The sequence below is a fragment of the Symphodus melops genome (assembly GCF_947650265.1).
Source record: "Symphodus melops genome assembly, chromosome: 2".
NCBI lineage: Eukaryota > Metazoa > Chordata > Actinopteri > Labriformes > Labridae > Symphodus > Symphodus melops.
This window is the reverse complement of record NC_136692.1, coordinates 3511080-3530647: the sequence shown is the minus strand read 5'-3', so window position 1 is coordinate 3530647 and position 19568 is coordinate 3511080. Positions and strand designations below refer to the sequence as shown.

The 19568-nt window shown below is 45.3% G+C and overlaps 1 protein-coding gene across 8 annotated transcripts in view; it reads right to left on the bottom strand.

Moving 5' to 3' along the window:
- Positions 1–19568, bottom strand: part of adgrl3.1 (adhesion G protein-coupled receptor L3.1) — a 133630-nt gene that overhangs the window by 35601 nt on the left and 78461 nt on the right. For all 8 annotated transcript variants that reach the window (XM_079337861.1, XM_079337863.1, XM_079337864.1 and 5 more), the window contains exons 8-12: positions 11979–12416; positions 11006–11109; positions 10141–10326; positions 8564–8602; positions 1666–1849 (exon numbers count right to left, since the gene is read on the bottom strand). In XM_079337861.1, the coding sequence (XP_079193987.1) occupies positions 1666–1849; positions 8564–8602; positions 10141–10326; positions 11006–11109; positions 11979–12416 (951 nt within the window). The remainder of the gene's footprint in view (positions 1–1665; positions 1850–8563; positions 8603–10140; positions 10327–11005; positions 11110–11978; positions 12417–19568) is intronic.

Sequence of the window (19568 nt, the reverse complement as noted above, 5' to 3'; positions counted from 1 at the left end):
AACCAAAGCTTTGTGTTTCTCTCAGCATGTTGAGAACAAACGGAAAGTCAATACATCAACCTGCGAACACGCAACGTAAGCTAACGCTGTTTGACTTTGATTTTAGGAGAAGATGCATTAACACAACACGGCCATCTTTGACATCCCTTCACATCCTCGTCCCGTTTCTTCACGCACACACACTGATTAAATGATTTCACTCTGGAGACAGTGTGAGTTTCCTGTCGGGGAATCGTCTCCTGTGGGAAATCGGAGTTGCATTTTCTTGCATAACTCCCATGAGTTTTTTTTCTTCCCTTGAAGAACTCCTCGCAAACACGTAATATAAGAAACAGATGAAGACAGGACTTCAACAGGTCAGTGTTTAGCATCTCATGTTCTTGCAGTCTTTCCTTAATCACCTTTTTGTTGGATGTGTAAGGGATCATGTTTGATGAGCGTGATGGAAACGGGGCGAGCAGGAGGGATTCCTGCGCCATGACAACACGCTCACTATGTATTATCACTTTTTAACGAGTTAATAATCAGGGAAAAATAACACAATGATTAATAATTTTGTTGGAATCGACGAGTTCCAGGTGCATCCATAACAGCTTAAAGGTGATCTCTGTAGCCTGATATATGAGCGAGCCCAGCTGACCGTTTTCACCGATGGTGGAGTGAGACAAGGCCAACAGGTTTGGAGGTTGTTTTTTTTTATTCTGTCTCAACACTGTCAGAGTCTGTTGATGTTATTACCATTTAGCAGTCCTTCAACCGCCACCGTAGCCCAAAACCACATCCCACTAAATGTTTACTTCAGTTTTGAACTCACAGTTTTTTTCCTTTGGTTTTGTTTCTAAATGTTGGAGAGAGTCGGGAATGAGACGCAGGGAAGGAGCCTCTTCTTTCTCCTTCACCCACAGACTGACAACAAATGAAGCAGACGTCTCTCAGCAGATTGACGTCATTAAAGTTAGTCCCCGAGAGTCTGTGATCAGAGCAGCGTCCCTAGCAACAGCGAGCTCGTCATAGCAACCGTTTGGTCTTCTTGACAACGGAGTGCTATCCAGGTTTATTAGACCGTTGCTGACCGTGGCATTAAACACAGCTGTGTAATGAACTACAGAGAGAAAGTCGATCTATTCTTGCATGACATAATCATTATAATTTTACACTGCGTCTACCTATGTGTGTTGACATGTTCAGGACCTGGGTGTCTTATTGCACAAATGAAGGATTATGCTTTTCATTTTTACTCACTTTGAAGTTGGATAGTTGAATTTGTTTTTCATTTGTATCATGAAACATAGATGTGAGGCCGACTCTTTTATTGATGCCCACTGTCTTACATCATATTCTTAGATCTCTATAAAAGCCTGATGGGGATTATGTTTCTTCAAAAAAAAAAAAAAAAACCTGTAAAAAAACGAAAAATGGTGAAATCTAAGAGCTTCACTTTTAGTGAAGTCGTACAGGTGAGGTCAACAACACATTAGAGCTCCTTCAATCCCACAATTCAACGCAGCAGCATTAGCCTTCAACACTTGGCCTCTGTGAAGGTTCACCGGAGCAAATGGAGGTGAAGTGCTTTGGTTGAAAGTATCTCAACATGCTCCTTGCCAGAGTTAATGTCCCACTGGGTTTGGAGGACGGGCACAAAGAAGAAAAATACAAAGTACTCACGGATGTTGTCAGCGGTCTCCTGCACGGTGTCCGTCTTGAGGAGATTGTCAGCTAACATAAAAGCGCCGGTTTCCACGGTGTCGAGGAGCAGAGTGGCCGAGTGCAGCTGCTCGCTGGTGGGCAGCGCTCTCCATGCGGCTTGGGCTCGTTTCTGCAGTAAATTATTCACCGTCTCCACCATCGCCTGGGGCAGCACAAACACAAGAGGTCAGACAGAGGAAGCCGGCGCTCACACTTTTATCACTCTCAGTCAATGATGCTAACATGGACATCCGTACAAGGTGTCGTCGACAGCGGTCAGTGAGATGCAATAGGCTTTCCATTTATCATGTTGATAAATTGTGACAACAATTAATGTTAGCGATGTCAATGGGGCATTCCCATGCAGGCAGGCAGGCAAAAAAAAGAACTGAAGGTGGGAACATAAATAAAGAGCATTTCCAAAGTTGTAGGCCACACCTTTTTCTGTTCATTAGCATCTTTTTATTTCTTTTTAAAATGCACTTTTTAAAAAGCATTTTCTGATAGAAAACCCATCACAAATACTCTTCAAAAAAAAGAAAAAAAACCCATCACAAATATTCTTCAAAAAAAAGAAAAAAACCCATCACAAATATTCTTCAAAATAGAAAAAAAAACCATCACAAATATTCTTCAAAAAAAGTTAAGCTAATTAGCTGATTGCAATCCCCAAATGTCTACACCCTCCAAACCTGGCTCATTTTTTTAAAGCAACAGTCTTATCTTAAGTTGGAAAACTTGTACTAGAGGGATTGAGAAGAAATTAGAGTTTTATCAGATAATGTCTGCTGGGTCACATCCAGCCGTGCAGAATCCAAAAATATTAGCAAAGCGAGAAGAGTTGGCTCGCGTAGATGAAATGTTCTCAGTGAAACAATACTTATTTTGTCTCCAGCTCACATTCCTTTATGCTCCCAAGAATTCACCTTCTCATTTTCAGTCATGAACACAACACACACACACACACACACACACACACACACACACACACTTCTTTAAAGAGACCCGGGGAGAGATAAAGAAACAGAGAGAAAAAGAGAGAGAGCCGATGAGGGGAGAAGGGGGGGGGGAGAAGAAAGGGGGAGCCATGGGAGAGCGATAAAACAGTCCAGTGAGTCCATGGTGACAGGCATCCGCTGGGAACAAGGGAGGCGGAAAAGCGAATACAGGTGCTATCAAACACACACATCTCACGCTCCTCTCTGTCTCTTTATTTTCCCTTTCTCTTTCTCCGACTATAAACCATCTTTTTCTTCTGCAAATGCGCTCACATTTTTTTCTTTCAGAGTGTTTCTCTCTCTCTCTCTCTCTCTCTCGGAAGGTGGATGGGAGAGGTGGGAAAAAAAAAGGAACACAGGTGCCATTATACAAGCAAAAGAGGGGTTTCCTGCAGGGAATTGCAAGGGCAAGGAGGTAGAGAGAGAGACATCCGTTTATTGGCATTCACCCATCCACCAGTTGACTTTCTCCCTGCCCCCTTTTTACTCAGGGTTAGAGCGACGAGGACGAGCAGGAGGGAAGACAACCACATAAACACAATGAGAAGTAAACAGTGTGTTTGTGTGAAACTGTTCGGGGGGTAAGTGTCCTAGATAAAGAAACACTGTAGATGGTGACTCATGGAAGTGTCAACGGCGCGTTACAAAAGCTGCAGTTGGCCTCTGGAGCTGGAGTTAATCCTACCTGTTTATTTTGGGACTGTGATATCCACAGCGATACAGTATATCACACATGAAAATGGGAGCTTAGCCAAAGAGCTAATATGATGATATTATGTCCTCTTTTTAGAGCTAGCAGCTAATTAGCTTGGATGCATATCAGATGAGTTTGGGAGGGCTACATGTAAACAAAAACTAATTAATCCACTGCTTGAGCAAACATTCAGAGTGAGGCAGGAGTAAGCCCACACATGCATACACATCCTGTACACTGGCAAACGCCTCCGTCATTTTGTTTACAGCGATGGAAGACAATAGGCTTCAACACTGACTTATTGCCATTCAGCTTAGCGTACAGTTTTTTCCTCATGTGATGGATCTGGTTTGATCATAGACTGTATGAAACATGGACGTATAGTCTCAGGGATGTCACCCATTGGTTTCTGAAGAGGCAATTTGAAGCCCAACAATGCCGGCTGCCATATTGGAAATGGTATCTCACCCTAACTTTCGTTCTCTTTAAAAGCGGGTAAGGAGGGGGAGCCGAGGCTTTACAGCTACAACCTTTCCAGCTGTCAGTCAACTCAGCCATGTAGCTAACTCTGCATATTTATGAATACTCCTGAGGCTGAATTATATTGAAATGAATCAGTCATGATAAAAAAAATGAGCTAATGGTTCCAGGTTGTCAGAAGGTGTATTTCAGCTGTTAAAAATGTGCATTTTAATTGGTGGAGCTAACAGGGGTTCTAAGCTTTCTGAGGAGGCATTTTTACTGTGGTTGCCATATTGGAAATACGATCTCGACCTCCCCTTTGATACATCGAGAATAAGACAAAGAGTTGGAGCTGAGGCGGCCTTCAGCCACCTTTTGCTGTAAAAATACAAATAATATAAAAGACATTTTCATATATTTTGACAGGGACTGGTTGCAGAATTTTGCACTTTTACATTAGCCTAATTTTTTAATGAAAGAAATCAAAATGAAAAACACAGTGCGCTGATAATCACGCTGTAGACAAGCTCGAGCTCCAACAATGAATAAGTCAATAAAAAATGCAGCTACTGTTTTGATAATCAATCATTAATTGGAACCATTGTCAGGCGGCTACAGAGCCAGTTTTCTGAGTTTAGGGTCGGGGACTTGGACAAAACCAAGTAAAGACAACTCCGGCTCTGGGAGATTGTGTTGTGCATTTTATGAATAAACAAAACGCTGATTAATTTGAACATAATTAGAATAATAATTAAGAATGAAATGAATCCTCAGTTGCAGCACAGTTGCTGTAAAACCATGAAAATGTGTGTAATTATTACAGCTACTCTTCTATCATCCTAAACTGTACTTTTTTGGGGGGAGCAATTTTGAATTTTGGTCACTTTAAAGAAGCTATTTTTGCACACAGTTCCTTGTGCAAAAGGAACATGTGATGGACATTTTCTTTAACATTATTCTAAAGTTGTTTTAAAATAATCATAAGTGGGAGGCAGCATGTTATGAAGATGATCTGAACTGCGTTATTTTGAGGTTCAACATTATTCTTCAGAGCCAACATTTCTGTAAAAATCCCAGCACACAGGAAAAGTGAGGATAATAGGTCCGAATTTGAATGAGGAGTTATGGATTGTTTTTAAAAACTCATTTGGTTGTTTGTGTCGCTTGCACTGTTGGATATTTGAAATGTTGCAGCATCCGCAGGTTCTTTGGAAAACTTTTTTTGTGAGTGCCATTATGAGAGATAAAAATGATGGCACGAAGTCAAATGTAAGACTTAAGATATACGCCGAATGCCTCTGCAGAGGCAAATAACAAGACATCCTCTGTGGTGCATCGGCAGTGTGTGCCTGAATGACTCCATATGCTGACATATAGAAGCAATACATACAATATGGCAGCGTGTTTGTTTAATGGGCAGGTATGTGTGTGTGTGTGTGTGTGTGTTTGCAGAGAGCACAGGGCGCATGTGTGCACTCAGAGTGTTGGCATATAAAATGTGTGTGTGTGTGAGTGTTAGAGTGTGTGTGTGTGAGTGTGCACAAGGGGCTGGGGGAAGCATTGCACTGCATCATTCTGCTCCACTTGCTTTACAGTAGCGGTCCAGGCAGCAGAGAGGAGACGGAGGAGAGGACGCTCTGCAGGCACGCCAGATACGGCGGCGGCGGTGGCACCGCTTTCTATTCCCTCATGCTAGTGGGGGCTGCTCCTTCACTTTGATGTGCTTCAGATAACTCCCCCTTTTCGACTCTCATTAAACTTTTCATTGCTTTTTATTGAACTTTCGATTATCTAACATTTTCAATTTCATATGATTTTTTTTTTTTTTCTCATTGAAAGCTAATTCGCTGCTTCTGAGATTGCATCTTGAGAGGAGTGAGATAGGTAAGGGAGAAGAAGGAGTGTGATTTCCTTCAGGTCCACCAGACAAACTTGAAGATGAAATAAATGTGTTTGTGTGCGTGTGTGCGTGTGTCCTTGTGTGTGTGTGTGTGTGTGTGTGTGTGTGTGGGGAAGGGTGCAAGCGCTTGTGCTGTGGTGACATTTCTATCGGCACAAGTACGAGGACTTGAGGGCTTAAATTGAGACAGGTTTTTTAGGGGTCTTCAAAGAGGGGAGAAACTCTGCAGAGAGAGATAAGGGTGTCATTTAAGTGTGTGTGTGTGTGTGTAGTAGTGTGAGCATGCACATTTAAGTGCACACACGCCCTGCACAGACAGACAGACACACACACACCCCCACCACAGACACACACACACAGGATCCAGTAAATGGGGCAGAAGTGAGATGCTTTGAAGCACTGGGGTAATCCAGCGTAAACAGCAGCGGGGAGACAGACTAGAACTGGGCTGTTCTACTACTCCCAGCTACATCCAGGCACACGCACAAGCACGTGTGCGTGGACGACGTACAGTCTGCGAATACTCACGCACACTAGGACACACTCTGAGAAGTGACAGAGTCGGGATGTTAGAAGTATGGACAGGGGGCGAGAGCAGAAGAAAGAATAGAGAGGCTTTTTTCTCTCTCTCTCTCTCTCTCTCTCTCTTTTGCCCCGCTCGAATGAACTCAGAGAAAAGTGCATGTTTTGAAAATGTTTTCATCAGAGCAGCAGGCTTATCTGTCAGTTGTTGTTGGAGTTTGTCTTCCCTGACAGGACGAGTCTGCAGCTAAATCAGGCTTTAAATTCACAGCATGCCGTGTTCTGACCCGCCATCCATAAACAGAGGGCAAATTAGACATTGTCATTGAGCATCACTGTCTCCCTGCTGCCCCCTTTATTGTTTTTCTCCGTCTCTCACACTCCGTCTCTTTCCATTCCTTTGTAAAAAAAAACAAAAAAAAAAACAGTCTCGTTCTGTTTCATTTCTGATTCCTCCCTCCTTCCCTCCCTTTGTTTCTCTTTCACGCTCTCCTAGTACCTCGCAGACCCAACCTTTCTCCATCAATCCAAACCCTACAGCATCAAAGCCTCTCCACACCACCAACTTCATCATGAATAAATTGCCAATTTAGTGTACATGAAACGAGTCCCCAGTTCCCCAGACGAAGAGGAGAGAGGAGAAGCAGGATGAGGAGGAGGGGCGAAGAAAAAGAGAGAGGGAGGAAGAACAAGAGAGAGAGAGAAAGAGAGAGAGATAGAGAGAGAGAGAATTCAATTATTTTTCTGTCTCTATTAAGAACCCAAACCTCCTGCCTCCTCTCCTCACTTGACAATTAGTGCTGTAGATAATTAAGGAGGAGAGGGCAGCACCACGCCACATCCCCAATCATGCACATGTCTTTCAGCACTGTTGCTATAATTTTGTTTCACATAACTACGGCTAATCATATAATCGATGACTCGCACAGCAAAGGTGTGGGGTGGAACGCGTTTCCACTGTAACCTGTAACCAGCTGCCTGGAATCTACTGGATTAAGGAGACGCAGTTTAGATGTGACGGCATTAGATCATTGTTGAAAATATATTTATATATTTGTAGCATGCACAAGTGTGTGTGTGTGTGTGTGTGTGTGTGTGTGCGTGTGTCAGCTTGCATATATTCCTAAGCCATGTTCTATGATGTGACATTGCTGACTGGTGCTGACGCTAAGACTTTTCAGGGGAGAGTGGAAAAAAGGCTGCATCAGGAGAAAAAGAGCTCGGCTATCAAGGGTGTGTGTGTGTGTGTGTGTGTGTGTGTGTGTGTGTGTGTGTGTGTGTGTCGGAGGAAGCAGAGGGGGGGAAAGAGACACTCTGCAGCCCGTCTACAGCACACAGAGGAGGGAGGTTTTAATGTTTCAAAAAAGGGATTTTATAAAGAATGTTTAAAACATTCAGTGTGTCCTCGGTGATGTCACCAAGTGGCGTTCTGAAGCTGAACAATGGCGGTCGCCACATTGGAAGCGCAATCTTAACTTTCGATCAATCTAGCAACAGGTGAAAGGGTGGAGTTAAGGTGTTTAACGTGTTTGTGAACCAGGTTGTTGACGCGTTTGCTCCTGCTACCTAAAGGGGGATTCATTGGCTTTCTGCAGAGTGCCTCCAGTGGACACTCAAGGAACTGCCGCCATCAGCCAGCGGATACCTGAGGATTTCAGCTGAGCAGAAACATGCCTGAATGAATGATGAACTCATGGCCTCCACATGAACGAACAAACATCAACACAAGCCACAAAAAAAAAAAAAAGGACAACACACAAGCTAACAATGAGCCACGATCACAAGCTGGTTTGTCTTTAAGGCCGTGACCAAGCAATACGCAGCAGAATATCCATCACACTCGCTCCTTTGTCTCATACAGCAGCAGAGAGGGAGTGTCATTGAATGGAGATGGATTGGAAGTTATTTGGCTGCAGGCAGACTTGTTTACAATTCTGCAGACAGAGCTGCAGAATAGATGAGCTATTATTGCTATTGATCAAGGCCTCTTATCAGTGCTATTTATTTTCAATGTAAAAAAAATAATAAATATATATATATATATATATATATGAAAGACTGCAAACACAAGAACGGCAGCGAACCGCTTGAGGAGAAACTTTTCTGATTACAGTCCACCTCAGAGCAAGGCTAGATCTCATGGACGCTCGTTCTCCTCAAAGGGTTTAGATGCAGGATTAAAAGTTGATGCAGTGCGTCGTACTGTGCGATCACGCTCATACATACACTTGCTTTTTGCAATTACATGCTGATTGTAAAGAATGATGGTGTGTGGCGACGATGAGCAGGAGGCAGAAATACCTGTGTGAAAATCCTGCAGGACCTCTCTCTCTTCTGAAGCTGCAAATTCAAACAATTCAGCTGTTATAGATATGACACCTCTCAGTCACACACACACACACACACACAGGAGCACAAAAGCAGTCACGCTCACTTCATCAACATTACACAAAAAGACTACGTTTGTGCAAATATATTGTTATTTTCCGTGTTCTTTTTCATCTGCGCTCCTATAATCATGTTTCTTGCTTTTACTCTCCGATTGTTTTCATCATCGCCTCTGCTCCTCGAATCCTTTTTGTCTCACTCTGTGCATCTACCATCAAGTGAATTGATGGCGTTAATTACAATGCCACTTGTGCGTGATTGGTCATATTTGAATTTCCCAACAAAAAATAATGTGCATAATAAACCGGCGTGTTATAATTGGGCTATTATTGAAATCAGGAGGATATGTTTTTTTTTTCCCCCTCTTCTGTGGATTACTTTTTTTTTTTTACACATTCAACCTTTAACAGGCCATTTGGTCAACAGCAAAACACAAATTAATTGATTCCACTTACACGGCTTCAAGTATATATATTCAGTGCACAGTGTCACAGTGATGAATTACTTCAAAGGGAGGAACACAGGAGATGTACAGAGTGTTCGAAGTGAGACACAAAGAGGCAGAGAGGAGAGCCGACTCGCTGTCTCACAGGCTCAAGCCAGAGGACAAATATTGACTGTATAAGAGGTGGCACCGGCTGTCAATCTGGATGCCAAACCCCGCCTATTACTGTTGACCTCAGCAAGGAGAATCAGGAAAGAGTCCAGCATCCAGTCCGTCAGTCATTAAGCAGCCAGCCCATCCAGTCAGCCGCTCCCCGATGATTTAACTCTCTTTAATTGAATGCCTACACGAACAAAGCGCAGGACTAAATTCTTCCCTCCTCTATCCGAGTAGTAAAAACAGATCCTCTGTACAGTCAGGATCGAGTTTCCATTAATGTAACCCTGAAGTAAGCACTCCGTCCTGCTTGTCGACAGCATCTTCATAGCCTCAGCTCGGAGCCTGAAGTTCATTAAACAACGAGCTCTGACGTCAAAATTTAAAAAAAAAAAAAAAAGTGTCCCGAGCCCGTTTTCATCTCAAACACCGAATGTTTAATAAGAACAGATCCCAGGGTGACACCGACTTTTATTAAATTCCAGTCAGGATTCGAGAAAGAGTTGAGAAACGGCTGCCAAGAACTAAAAAAGCGCTTATCTGTCACTCGTAATGTTGAGCCAAATAAGTTACCAAGACAAACATACAAAAAAGGGGGATGAAATAATGTTTAAGAGCAGCTATTTTTCATCTGGAAGTCGAGAGTGTCGCGAAGGGTTCTCCATCAAACTCTGCACACGGATGCTTTCTTATTCCCAGGACGATAAGTCTCAGACAAAAACACTGATTGCACCGTGATTACTCTTAATGTCTCGCTCTATCATCCGTCCTCTTTCTCCATCTTAAGCTGTTTGATTCCTCCTTCTTCGAGCTGCGCCTGCAAGAACTAACCACAGATTGACCCCGATGCCCCCCCCCACACACACACACACACACACTGCTGCAGTACCTTATTGAGGCTGCGGGCGGCGCTGTCCTTGCCCCCCGGGGTGAGGTTCCTCAACTGTACATCCAGAAGCTCCACTAGTTGGGCCATGGCACGCACTGTGGACGGCACGTCACCGGGACGCAGAGGCCCTTTGGTCTGCTCGGCCAGCTCCCGAGCCACGATGGCTGCTGTTTCACCTGAGCGGAGCTGTGAGAGGGCGGAGAGAGAGAGAGAGAGAGAGAGAGAGAGAGAGAGAGAGAGAGAGAGAGAGAGAGAGAGGATTTAAACATGATGAGAGAAGTTGGGAGTGAGGAAGAGGAATGAGAGAAAGGTGAAGGATCGATGTAAAAAGAGACGTGAACGTAGAGAAATCACACCAGGAACATGTGACTGTTATCATAATTTACAAACTGCTCCCAGGGACTGCTTTGTTCAGTGCTTGGCTAACATGGAAACCCTTTAGAGAGTTGGGGGGGGGGGGGGGGGTCATGTCAGAATACACTCGAGGCCACATACTGAAACTACAGGACATTATAAGTAACTTGGTAAGATGTTTCCAGAATAAGAAATGTCGAGGAACGTTATGAAAAGCTTTGGCTCTGTCCACAAATAAGCTTCTAATGATGCCTGTTGTCCTTTCATGATCATAGCACAGTGTGAGTGAGTGACCTGATTGGACATTTTCATCCCCCCCTCAGCTATATATACAATCCCCCTGATCTCTAACAGGAGTTCGGGCTAACAAATGAAGATGGATGCGTGGCCTAAATCTTCCCCTGTGGTCAGCGCGTCTTCATGCGTAACAAATTGCTGGAGGACTGTATCCATGGCTGCTCCGCTTGAGACTGCGGCTCCACGGGATGCCACAAGGGGCCTTCAGACTTACTTTCTGCATGATGTGGTTGACCCATGGTGACGTGCAGTTGCTGAGGTCGGGGCCTTTGGGATCCCAGTAGCCCACGTGGGCCACGCACACGTATGTGGCCACGCCTGGGAGACAAGCAAAACAAACAGGGTGAGACAGCGCTGACATTCTGCAGGAGACGTGGAGGCTCTTGAGGTGCCTGGGGTTCACTCAGCAGTTTGTGTGAGAGTGTGTGTGTGTGTGTGTGTGTGTGTGTGTGTGTGTGTGTAAGTCAGGGAAGAATCGTCTTTGTAATGTAAGCTCATTTACTAACACGAGTGTGTGTGTGTGTGGAGTGTGTTTACACTTTAACCTCCCAACAACAGAAGGGTACGGATCAGTTATTTTAGCATGCCACGGGGCGTCAGATGAGACGATTCAAAACACGCTGTAATAAAAAAGCAGCCTTCTCTTATACGTTTCCATAGTAACTATTCATAATGAACTTTTAAAGATCATTTTAAAAGAGTCCCCAAATACAACACGAGTCAAGCTTCTTTTATCTTCAAAGATTTTAAATCGATTCATAACTTCCAAGAAATCGAAGCTAAGTGCTAATGCTAGCTCTTTATCTCAGGAGACAAAAAAATAGCCAAATGGAGCAGCGAGAAATGTAGGCAGCCTCCCAGACGAGGAGGAGCAGATCCTGAAGTGTGCACTGATTCAAAAACCGACTTTAAATTCATAGATCCAGAATCATTTGGAACCAAAACTAGATTCTGAATCGTGTCACCGTGGTTGATTACAAGCCCCTCCCCCTCAGCTTGGCTGGCTTCAGGGTTGGACAGGTACAAAATGTGCTTCCATAAATTTGAAAATGTGTGTACAGGGTTGACCACAACATGAGTATTATCCGTCCTGCCTTGATGATGTCGTATCTGTTTGTCTCTTTCTACCTGGTAACAGATTTCAGTTTAACCCTCCACAGTGTTCCTGCCCCGTGCAGCATTCTTACCCAGCGTCCCCACAGGGCACGGCTGCTTGGCTGTCTGGCCTTGCTGTGTCCGGGGCCATGATATGTCCGCCGTCACCCTCGGATTGCAGAAGTCTTGGGGAGCCACGACGGGAGGCTGAGGAGCAGCAGCCGGAGGGAGCTGCACCGGGGGAGAGCGTCCTCCAGCTTTCTGGTTGGTGTCGGGGATCTGGTTGGTGTCGGAGGACGAGCCGCCGGCAGGAATCAGGAGCGGCTGACGAACGGTGGTGGTGGTTCGATAACGCTGGCCGGGGGAGGTGGTGAGGAGAGGCCGCGGGGTGGTGTAGTAAGGAGGTGAACGAGTGGTGGTGGTGCGGCTGGTGGAGGAAGAAGAGGAACCACCGCCACCGATTGAGCCTCCTCCTCCGACTCCTCCTCCTCCTCCTCGACTGGGAGGCAACATGGGAGGTGGACGATAATCTGCAGATAAAGGAGACAGAAGGAAGGTTTAAACCCAGCGTCCACACCCCTCCAATCAGAGCGAGGACACAAACTTGGTCGGCTCTCAACGTGACGGCAGTGTTCGTGTTGATTCGCGCTCTTCGTGCCAGGATGACGGTTCAACTTTTATCCCCCAGATGAAAAAGTAGTTAAGTTCAAAGAAGTATGATCAAGCAAAAGCCTCTGCTTTCAAGCAGCCACAGATATGAGCAGAGGCCTACAAGCGTAAATAATATTATAGTGACAGACACAAACACATTTGCGGGCATTCGTTTACACAGCACTAAATTGCTTTGACAAGGGAGTAGCTCATGTTTCTGATGACTTCCAAATGTTACTCTTTCATCTATCGTCATCGTAGTCATATGCCAGATCTTTGTGCTTCTTTTTTTTCCTTTTATCTGTTGCCTCCGATTTCAGGACAGCCGCTCAGCCACCGACACTGATATCACAACGCCGCAAATAGTTTGCTAAAGACCTCGAATCACGACATTAATACGTTTCATTTAAATCTCTAAAAAAAATTAAAAAATGTAAAAAAAGCAACAACTGATAATTGCTCCGACCTCCAAACCTGCACCGGGGAGCGTTCCATACTTGGAGGCTCTCGCTGCCTAACCTGGCAGAAAAAAAACATTCTTTCCGTGCCATGCATGATTAATAACGCCATGACATCACGAGGGGCTGAGAGGCCATTTGAATGCACATGACACACTCCTTTATTGTCAATATTTCATTGTAAAAGGGCTCAATTATTCACAGTGACCCTCTTAAGGGGACAGAAATGGAGAATGAATGGATGAGATGACGGGATGAGAGCGAGAGCACGTGGCTGTGAAGTGTTACGGTGTCCTCTTGTGAACATACTATAACAGTGTGGCTCACTCTATCTGCTCACCTGCCGCTGCTTTTAAAAGCACACGGGGGCAAATCAATATTGTAGGATGGAAAAGATGGTGGAAATGATTTGCAGTTTTCCTCACTTTTATCAATATATATATATATTTTATAATCTTTCAACTCATTTGAAGGTCAGCTTGTGCACTTAGGTAACGTCCATTCTCAACGCACAAATCGTGGATTGCACCACATGTACCGAGGCTACAGTCCAGCCCGGGTTTGAGTCTCCCGCATGTCATTCCCCGCACTCTGTCTCTGGTTTACAAATCTGTCCAGCGTACGTAAAAGACAACAAGCCGGACAAAAAAAAAGAAGAAAAAAAGAAGCGTCAAATCTTGACTTTGAAACGTCCTCTGACGACGATGGACGTACTTAGCCGAGATCAATGCGATTAAAAACAATGAACGCATCAGCTTCTGACCTTAAATGCATCGTGAGTCACGCTTTAACAGTGACAGCGCTTTCTCTGCACATACCATACGGAGACACAGCACACTATGCAACGAAAAGATCAATAACAAACAAACAGCAGCACTCGGAGTTCTCAACAAACAATACTGATACCTGTACTGAGTCCATGCTGTCAAAAATAGAACTCATTGGCAAAGATTATGATGTAATTCCTTTTTCTAATCACCAAAGATTACCGGCTAACTGCTGCAAATTGTCTAAATTTTACTCATATGCCTGCCAAGGTACCAATTAAGACAGTTCTCTCTCTCGTTTGCAGCTTCTGGTAAAAAACCTGACGTCAGATCTGGAACATTTTACGATACCGTGATCACTTAAAAAACAGAGATTGTGTTGTTTGAAAAGACGTGACGACCTTTAAAAAGGTCTGAAATGAAACTTTCAATTTTCTCCAACCAAAGAAAATCCGTCCCTCCGCTCACCGCTCCCTCTCCGCTCCTCCGCCAGCGTTCCCACTGAGCGCCGCCGTCTCCAGGACTCATTCAGATACACAGCACAAAGGTGACAAGGTTCTCACACGACGTAATGCTGTCCCTCACACTAACCAGGCCTGAGCACGGATACCTCTTCTTCTTAACGTCGAAATACAACATTACAGTTATGAAGCGTCCTCACAAGACAGGCGGACTCCAAACACAATAAATCAAATGAATAAAAGAGACGAGTCTGCACAGCAGAGAACAACACAGACAACATGACAGCGACTTTGTGTCTAATTGTGAGTCATGTTTAGTCACAGAACATAATGAAGTCTGAGCATGTTGTGTAGCCGTGCTCAAACCTCTCCCAGGACTGCCAGGGCGAAGGGAGTGAGCAGGATGGGAGCACACAAACTGGATGGCGTGCTAAGACACAGTGAGTGTGAGTGTAAGCTCAGTGACATATAAACAAGCTGAAGGAAGAGGCGTCCTGTCCGGTCTCAACACAGAGCTCACAGTTTGACTTTAAAACCTCACCAGTGTGTTTAATGAGTTTCTTTTTGATATCTACAATACTCTGCTCCAGCAGCGCCAAGCTAATCATTTAGTTTGACACCGAGCCCTCGAAGGTGGATTCAGGCCTCATAAATAAATATATACAAATGATAAATTGTATCACTGATGGCTTTGTTCTCGTTTTCAGGCTGTTAAAAGTCATCAATCTCAGATTCAGTCGGTTTCATAACCACCTCAAAAAGTCCTCACGGGAGCTTTAATAAAAATAACACTTCTTCTAATTTCAGCCTCTGTGTTTTCTTTTCGGCTGATTTACATTTTCTACTCACAGTAATAAAGAACAACCCCAGTAGGTGAAAGGAAATCTGATCTCACAGTCCCCGAGCGGAGGGAGGGGGAGGGGGGGGGTGGTATCTGAGAACTGTGCAATAAGCTGTCATCGTGCTACATGACTTCTGGGTAATGAAGTCTTTCAAGCTCTCAAAAGTGTCGGCGCTCGCTGCACACTCGGGGGGGTAGCAAACTTAACGAAACAAATCCCAACAACAGCACAAAGGACAAAGGAATGAGCAGCACTTATTTAGTGAAGGCGTCGGTGTGTGTGACATCAGAACGGGTCACTGCTGTGTGTCGTCATCATCAGGAGGAGAGGCGGCTCGCCCGACCTTCGGCTCCAAGTCCATTTTTGGGGGTGGTATGAAATGTGTAAATGCACATAGAGTATATTGAACCCAGCTGAGTGCGTGTGGGCCGGAGCCAACGTGCAGAGTCTCTGCCTGTCTCTCATCTACAATCCTGAATGTGCTCTTAAAAAAAACACTTCGACATCAATGAAGAGTAAATTCACTTCGACAAACAGCTGGATGTGTTTTGGGTGTCTGGAGTCGGGGTTGAGGTCAAGTTGGGGTCACAAGCCAAAGAAGGTTTGCACAGAGAGTTAAAGGCGGACATGTTTGAGGTTGTATATGTTTTATTCGTGCACATTTTGTTTGCACTGTAAACTGTACGGCTGATAGAGCTGTTAGCATGCGCTCCATCTGATGTCACTGCAGCCCTCCATTAATTGTTGTCATTTTTTTTTTTTTTTTACTTTTTTTTGTTCCTCAGGGGGGTTGGTTGGGAAAGGTGTGAGTGTGGAGAGTGACGTGTGTGTGTGTGTGTGTGTGTGTGTGTGTGTGTGTGTGTGTGTGAGTACGTGGGTGTGAGGAAAGAGTGGGTGTTTGTTTTAATTCCTGTGAACAGAAGATGTTCCTTCCTGTGGTTTTTTAAGCTTAATTAAAGACACTGTACCCCCTCCCTCCACCTTCCCTCTCTCTCTCTCTCTCTCTCTCTCTCTCTCTCTCTCTCTCTCTCTGTCTGTCTGGTTGACTGACAGCCGCAGTGCATCCCTCTCCTCACGTACGTTCTGTACTCTTCCTCCACAACTCAATGGAGTGTTTCCGTACCTAAACTGTGCTGCTCCCCGTTCCTGAATCGCTCGCCGCCCTGCCTCATGCATTCTCCACGGAACATTGCCATCAATCATGCGTAGCAGCAGTGGCCCAGGGACGAGCTGTCAATCTACGCGTGTGTACTTATGAAACAGAGAGTGTGTGCGTGTGTGTGTGTATCTGCACTCAAACGGGAAGCTCCATTAGGGCCTCTGCCACAACAATAGAAGAGTAATGGTGTGTGTGTGTGTGTGTGTGTGTTTGTGCGTGCGTGCGTGTGTGTGTGTCTGAGGTTGACGTCTGCTGTCATTTGAGTGCAGGGGAGAAAACACAGGCGCTGGCTGCTTGAGGTGAACTTACACAAAAGCCTGCAAGCATCACAGGCAAGTATCCACAGCACTTCAGCACACATGCATCTCTAACCCTCTTGGTCCCTCTGACTTTTTTTTTTTTTTTTTTGGTGTTTTTTTTTTACTTGACATTTTCCGCCTGATTTCATTACTCACTCGTAACTTTCTTTCCCTTCACTGACCCACTTTTTTTTTTTTTTTTTTTGGCCTCTAAACTCCCAGCCTGAAGTGTGCCCGCCTCTCTCATTGAGTCTTAAATGTTGTCGCTCGTCCGTTTGCTGCATTTTAGATGGAAAAAAAAGACAAAAAAAAAAAAAGACAAAAAATAATCATTCTTGTGACGTGACGAATTCTTCTGGATGCTGTGAATTGATGCCGCGGGGGGGGGGGGGGGGGGGGGGGGGACATAACAGTGACATAACAGCTTCATGAAACATTTATGAAGTAAGAAAGGCTGGAGGTTGTACTCGTGGGCTCTGACAGATCGTCCCACGCTAAAGCTATAAGGACGACTTGAGCAAACGCACTCTGACAGCTTCATGATGTCAGCTAACCTAAACGTTGTGCTCTTCGCCAAGACTGATGCCACGGGAGCCAACGCTTGACACAACAGTCAAAACACACAGTCGCAGATGTGTGCCCTTCTACGTGCACGTGCGCGACACGTTTACGACTTCCACCGCTGCATTTGTCAAACCTGCCCGTTGATTGGAGAGCGCCTCGGAAACATTCATCTCTTTTTATTACACGGCTGTGCTCAACATTACGCACGGCAACAGCTTGGTTTCCCCTCCATTACAGATTGTTGGAGAAGAAGAACTCACCAGAAGAGCAGCCGGTTCGCTCGGCACAAACAAACAAACTTCAAATCATATCAATCTGGGGGAAAAGTGACAAATCGTTTGCCATCAGACTGTTTCCTGTGGGAGGGAGAGATGGCGCCGTGGAGTCGTGAATCGGGCGAGTTAGAGTGGTGAATGAAAAGGATTGGAAACCTGGCCCGCCCGCCTGCACGAAGGACTACGGTCGCCGTAGCAACAGTCCGCTTTTCTTCTGAACAAGTTTCCTCTCTCCGTTGCTGAACGTAATTTTCCCGATCAGAATCAAGAATTGATCGCAGAACGTGTCATCGTTCCCTCTTCGCACAAGCGAGCACGTTCGGTCGTTCTATTTAAAATGCCCCGAGTTGACTTGGTGCATGATGGAAGCTATCTGGGATGCTGAGGCTGTTTTGCTTGACTATACTTTTTTTATTTCCTCTGCTTTTCGACTTGGGTTCTTTTCTCTCCTCCATTGTTTGTTTTCATGACCTGCAGCAAGCCCGGGGGAGCGGGAGACAATGGCAGGCAGGCAGTAAACTTGTTCCTGGAGTTGTCTCTCTGTCACCACATTCACAGGGCCACGGAGAGGTTGTCAGTCAGCCCAGGATGCTAGCACATGATCAAGTGACGCGCAGTCAGACAGACGTGTGTGTGTGTGTGTGTGTGTGTGTGTGTGTGTGTGTGTGTGTGGGAGAGACAGCCTGTCTCCGTCTCGGCTCTGGTGCCGAGAATGCTCTTGTTGACTTCTCGCTCGGTAAACAGGGGGATCGTAAATCCACTGCACAAAAGGTAGAAGGCAGGGAGGAGAGAGGGCTAAGGAGAGGAGAGGGGAAATTAACTTCTCCTGGCAAGTTTGCCACAACATCAGAGGGAGAGAGAGAGAGAGAGAGAGAGAGAGAGAGAGAGAGAGAGAGAGAGGGATTTAAATTAACACAGAAGTTTCTTAGAGCTGAGACCAAGTGTCTATTATACGTGATCCTTCCCTCAGTATGAAATATTATTACTTTCTTGTAGCTCCTCTCCCCTCCCTTCTTGCTTCTGAGCACACACACACACACACACACACACACACACACACACACACACACACACACACACACAGCATCCTGAACATTTGGGAAGGATAAATCCAGAGGGGTAACAGCAAAATGATAATCTGGAGGGCACAAAGCTTTCTAGGCTGGAGAGCAGCGCAGACACTGAACAGAGCTGCATACTGCGATAACACACTACCCCATGGCACACACACACACACACACACACACACACACACACCCCAACACTCTCCCTTAAACAGACACATACATATTTTTTTGCAAAGTTGTGCGTCAAGTGACACACACACACACACACACATGCAGATACACACACTTGAGTAGAAATTGACTTTTCACTAACTTGTGCACCCTCACAAACACACACACACACAAACACACACACACACACACACACACTCAGCTTGTGGCGGGCGGAGCGAGCCTGCTGATAAGACAGAATGGAGCACTTCAAAGCAGTGATGCTTCCAGATAGAAAACAACCTTAACTAATAGAGCCCCCCCCCACCCAAAAAAAATGGCCGCCGGACACCACCATGTTTCTCGTCTAAAGTGTCGCAGACAGACTCATCAACACCGTGCCCTGTTGGCTCACAAGTTGCGTAATCACACCCCCCCCCCCCCCCCTGCTGAGGTTAGAGGCACCCGCAGCACATTTGCCAATTACATGCTCCTCTCTTGATTGGAGGAAGTTCCCTCGATCAAAGAAGGAACATAAAAAAGCTAATGCATTTTGTTTTGCTTGTTTTCCTCTTTAAGGATCATCATCATCATCATCATCATCATCATGCTGCTTCACTCCAGGTTCAGTGCTCTCCTACTCAAACATCGTCCGCTGTTTCCAAAGAGGCGTTACGACGTCGAACGACGTGCTCGCTGCTCCAGCTAACTTTGTGATGATAGGTGATGGTTAAAGAGCTGGAGCCGAGGCCGACGACTCAAACTCACCTGCAGTCATCCTACCCGGCTCTGAGACCCTCGGAATTACATAACAGGAATAATTAAACCCATGATGGCGTGGTTCCTTGTTTATACAACAGCCTCTGTTTGAACAGAAAAGAGACTTTTATCCGACGGGGGGGGGGGGAATAAGGCTGGGAACCACTGATTTAGAGATTGAGATTGTATCCAATCTGAGTGTCAAAGATTTGGTGACACGCTTCGCCCCG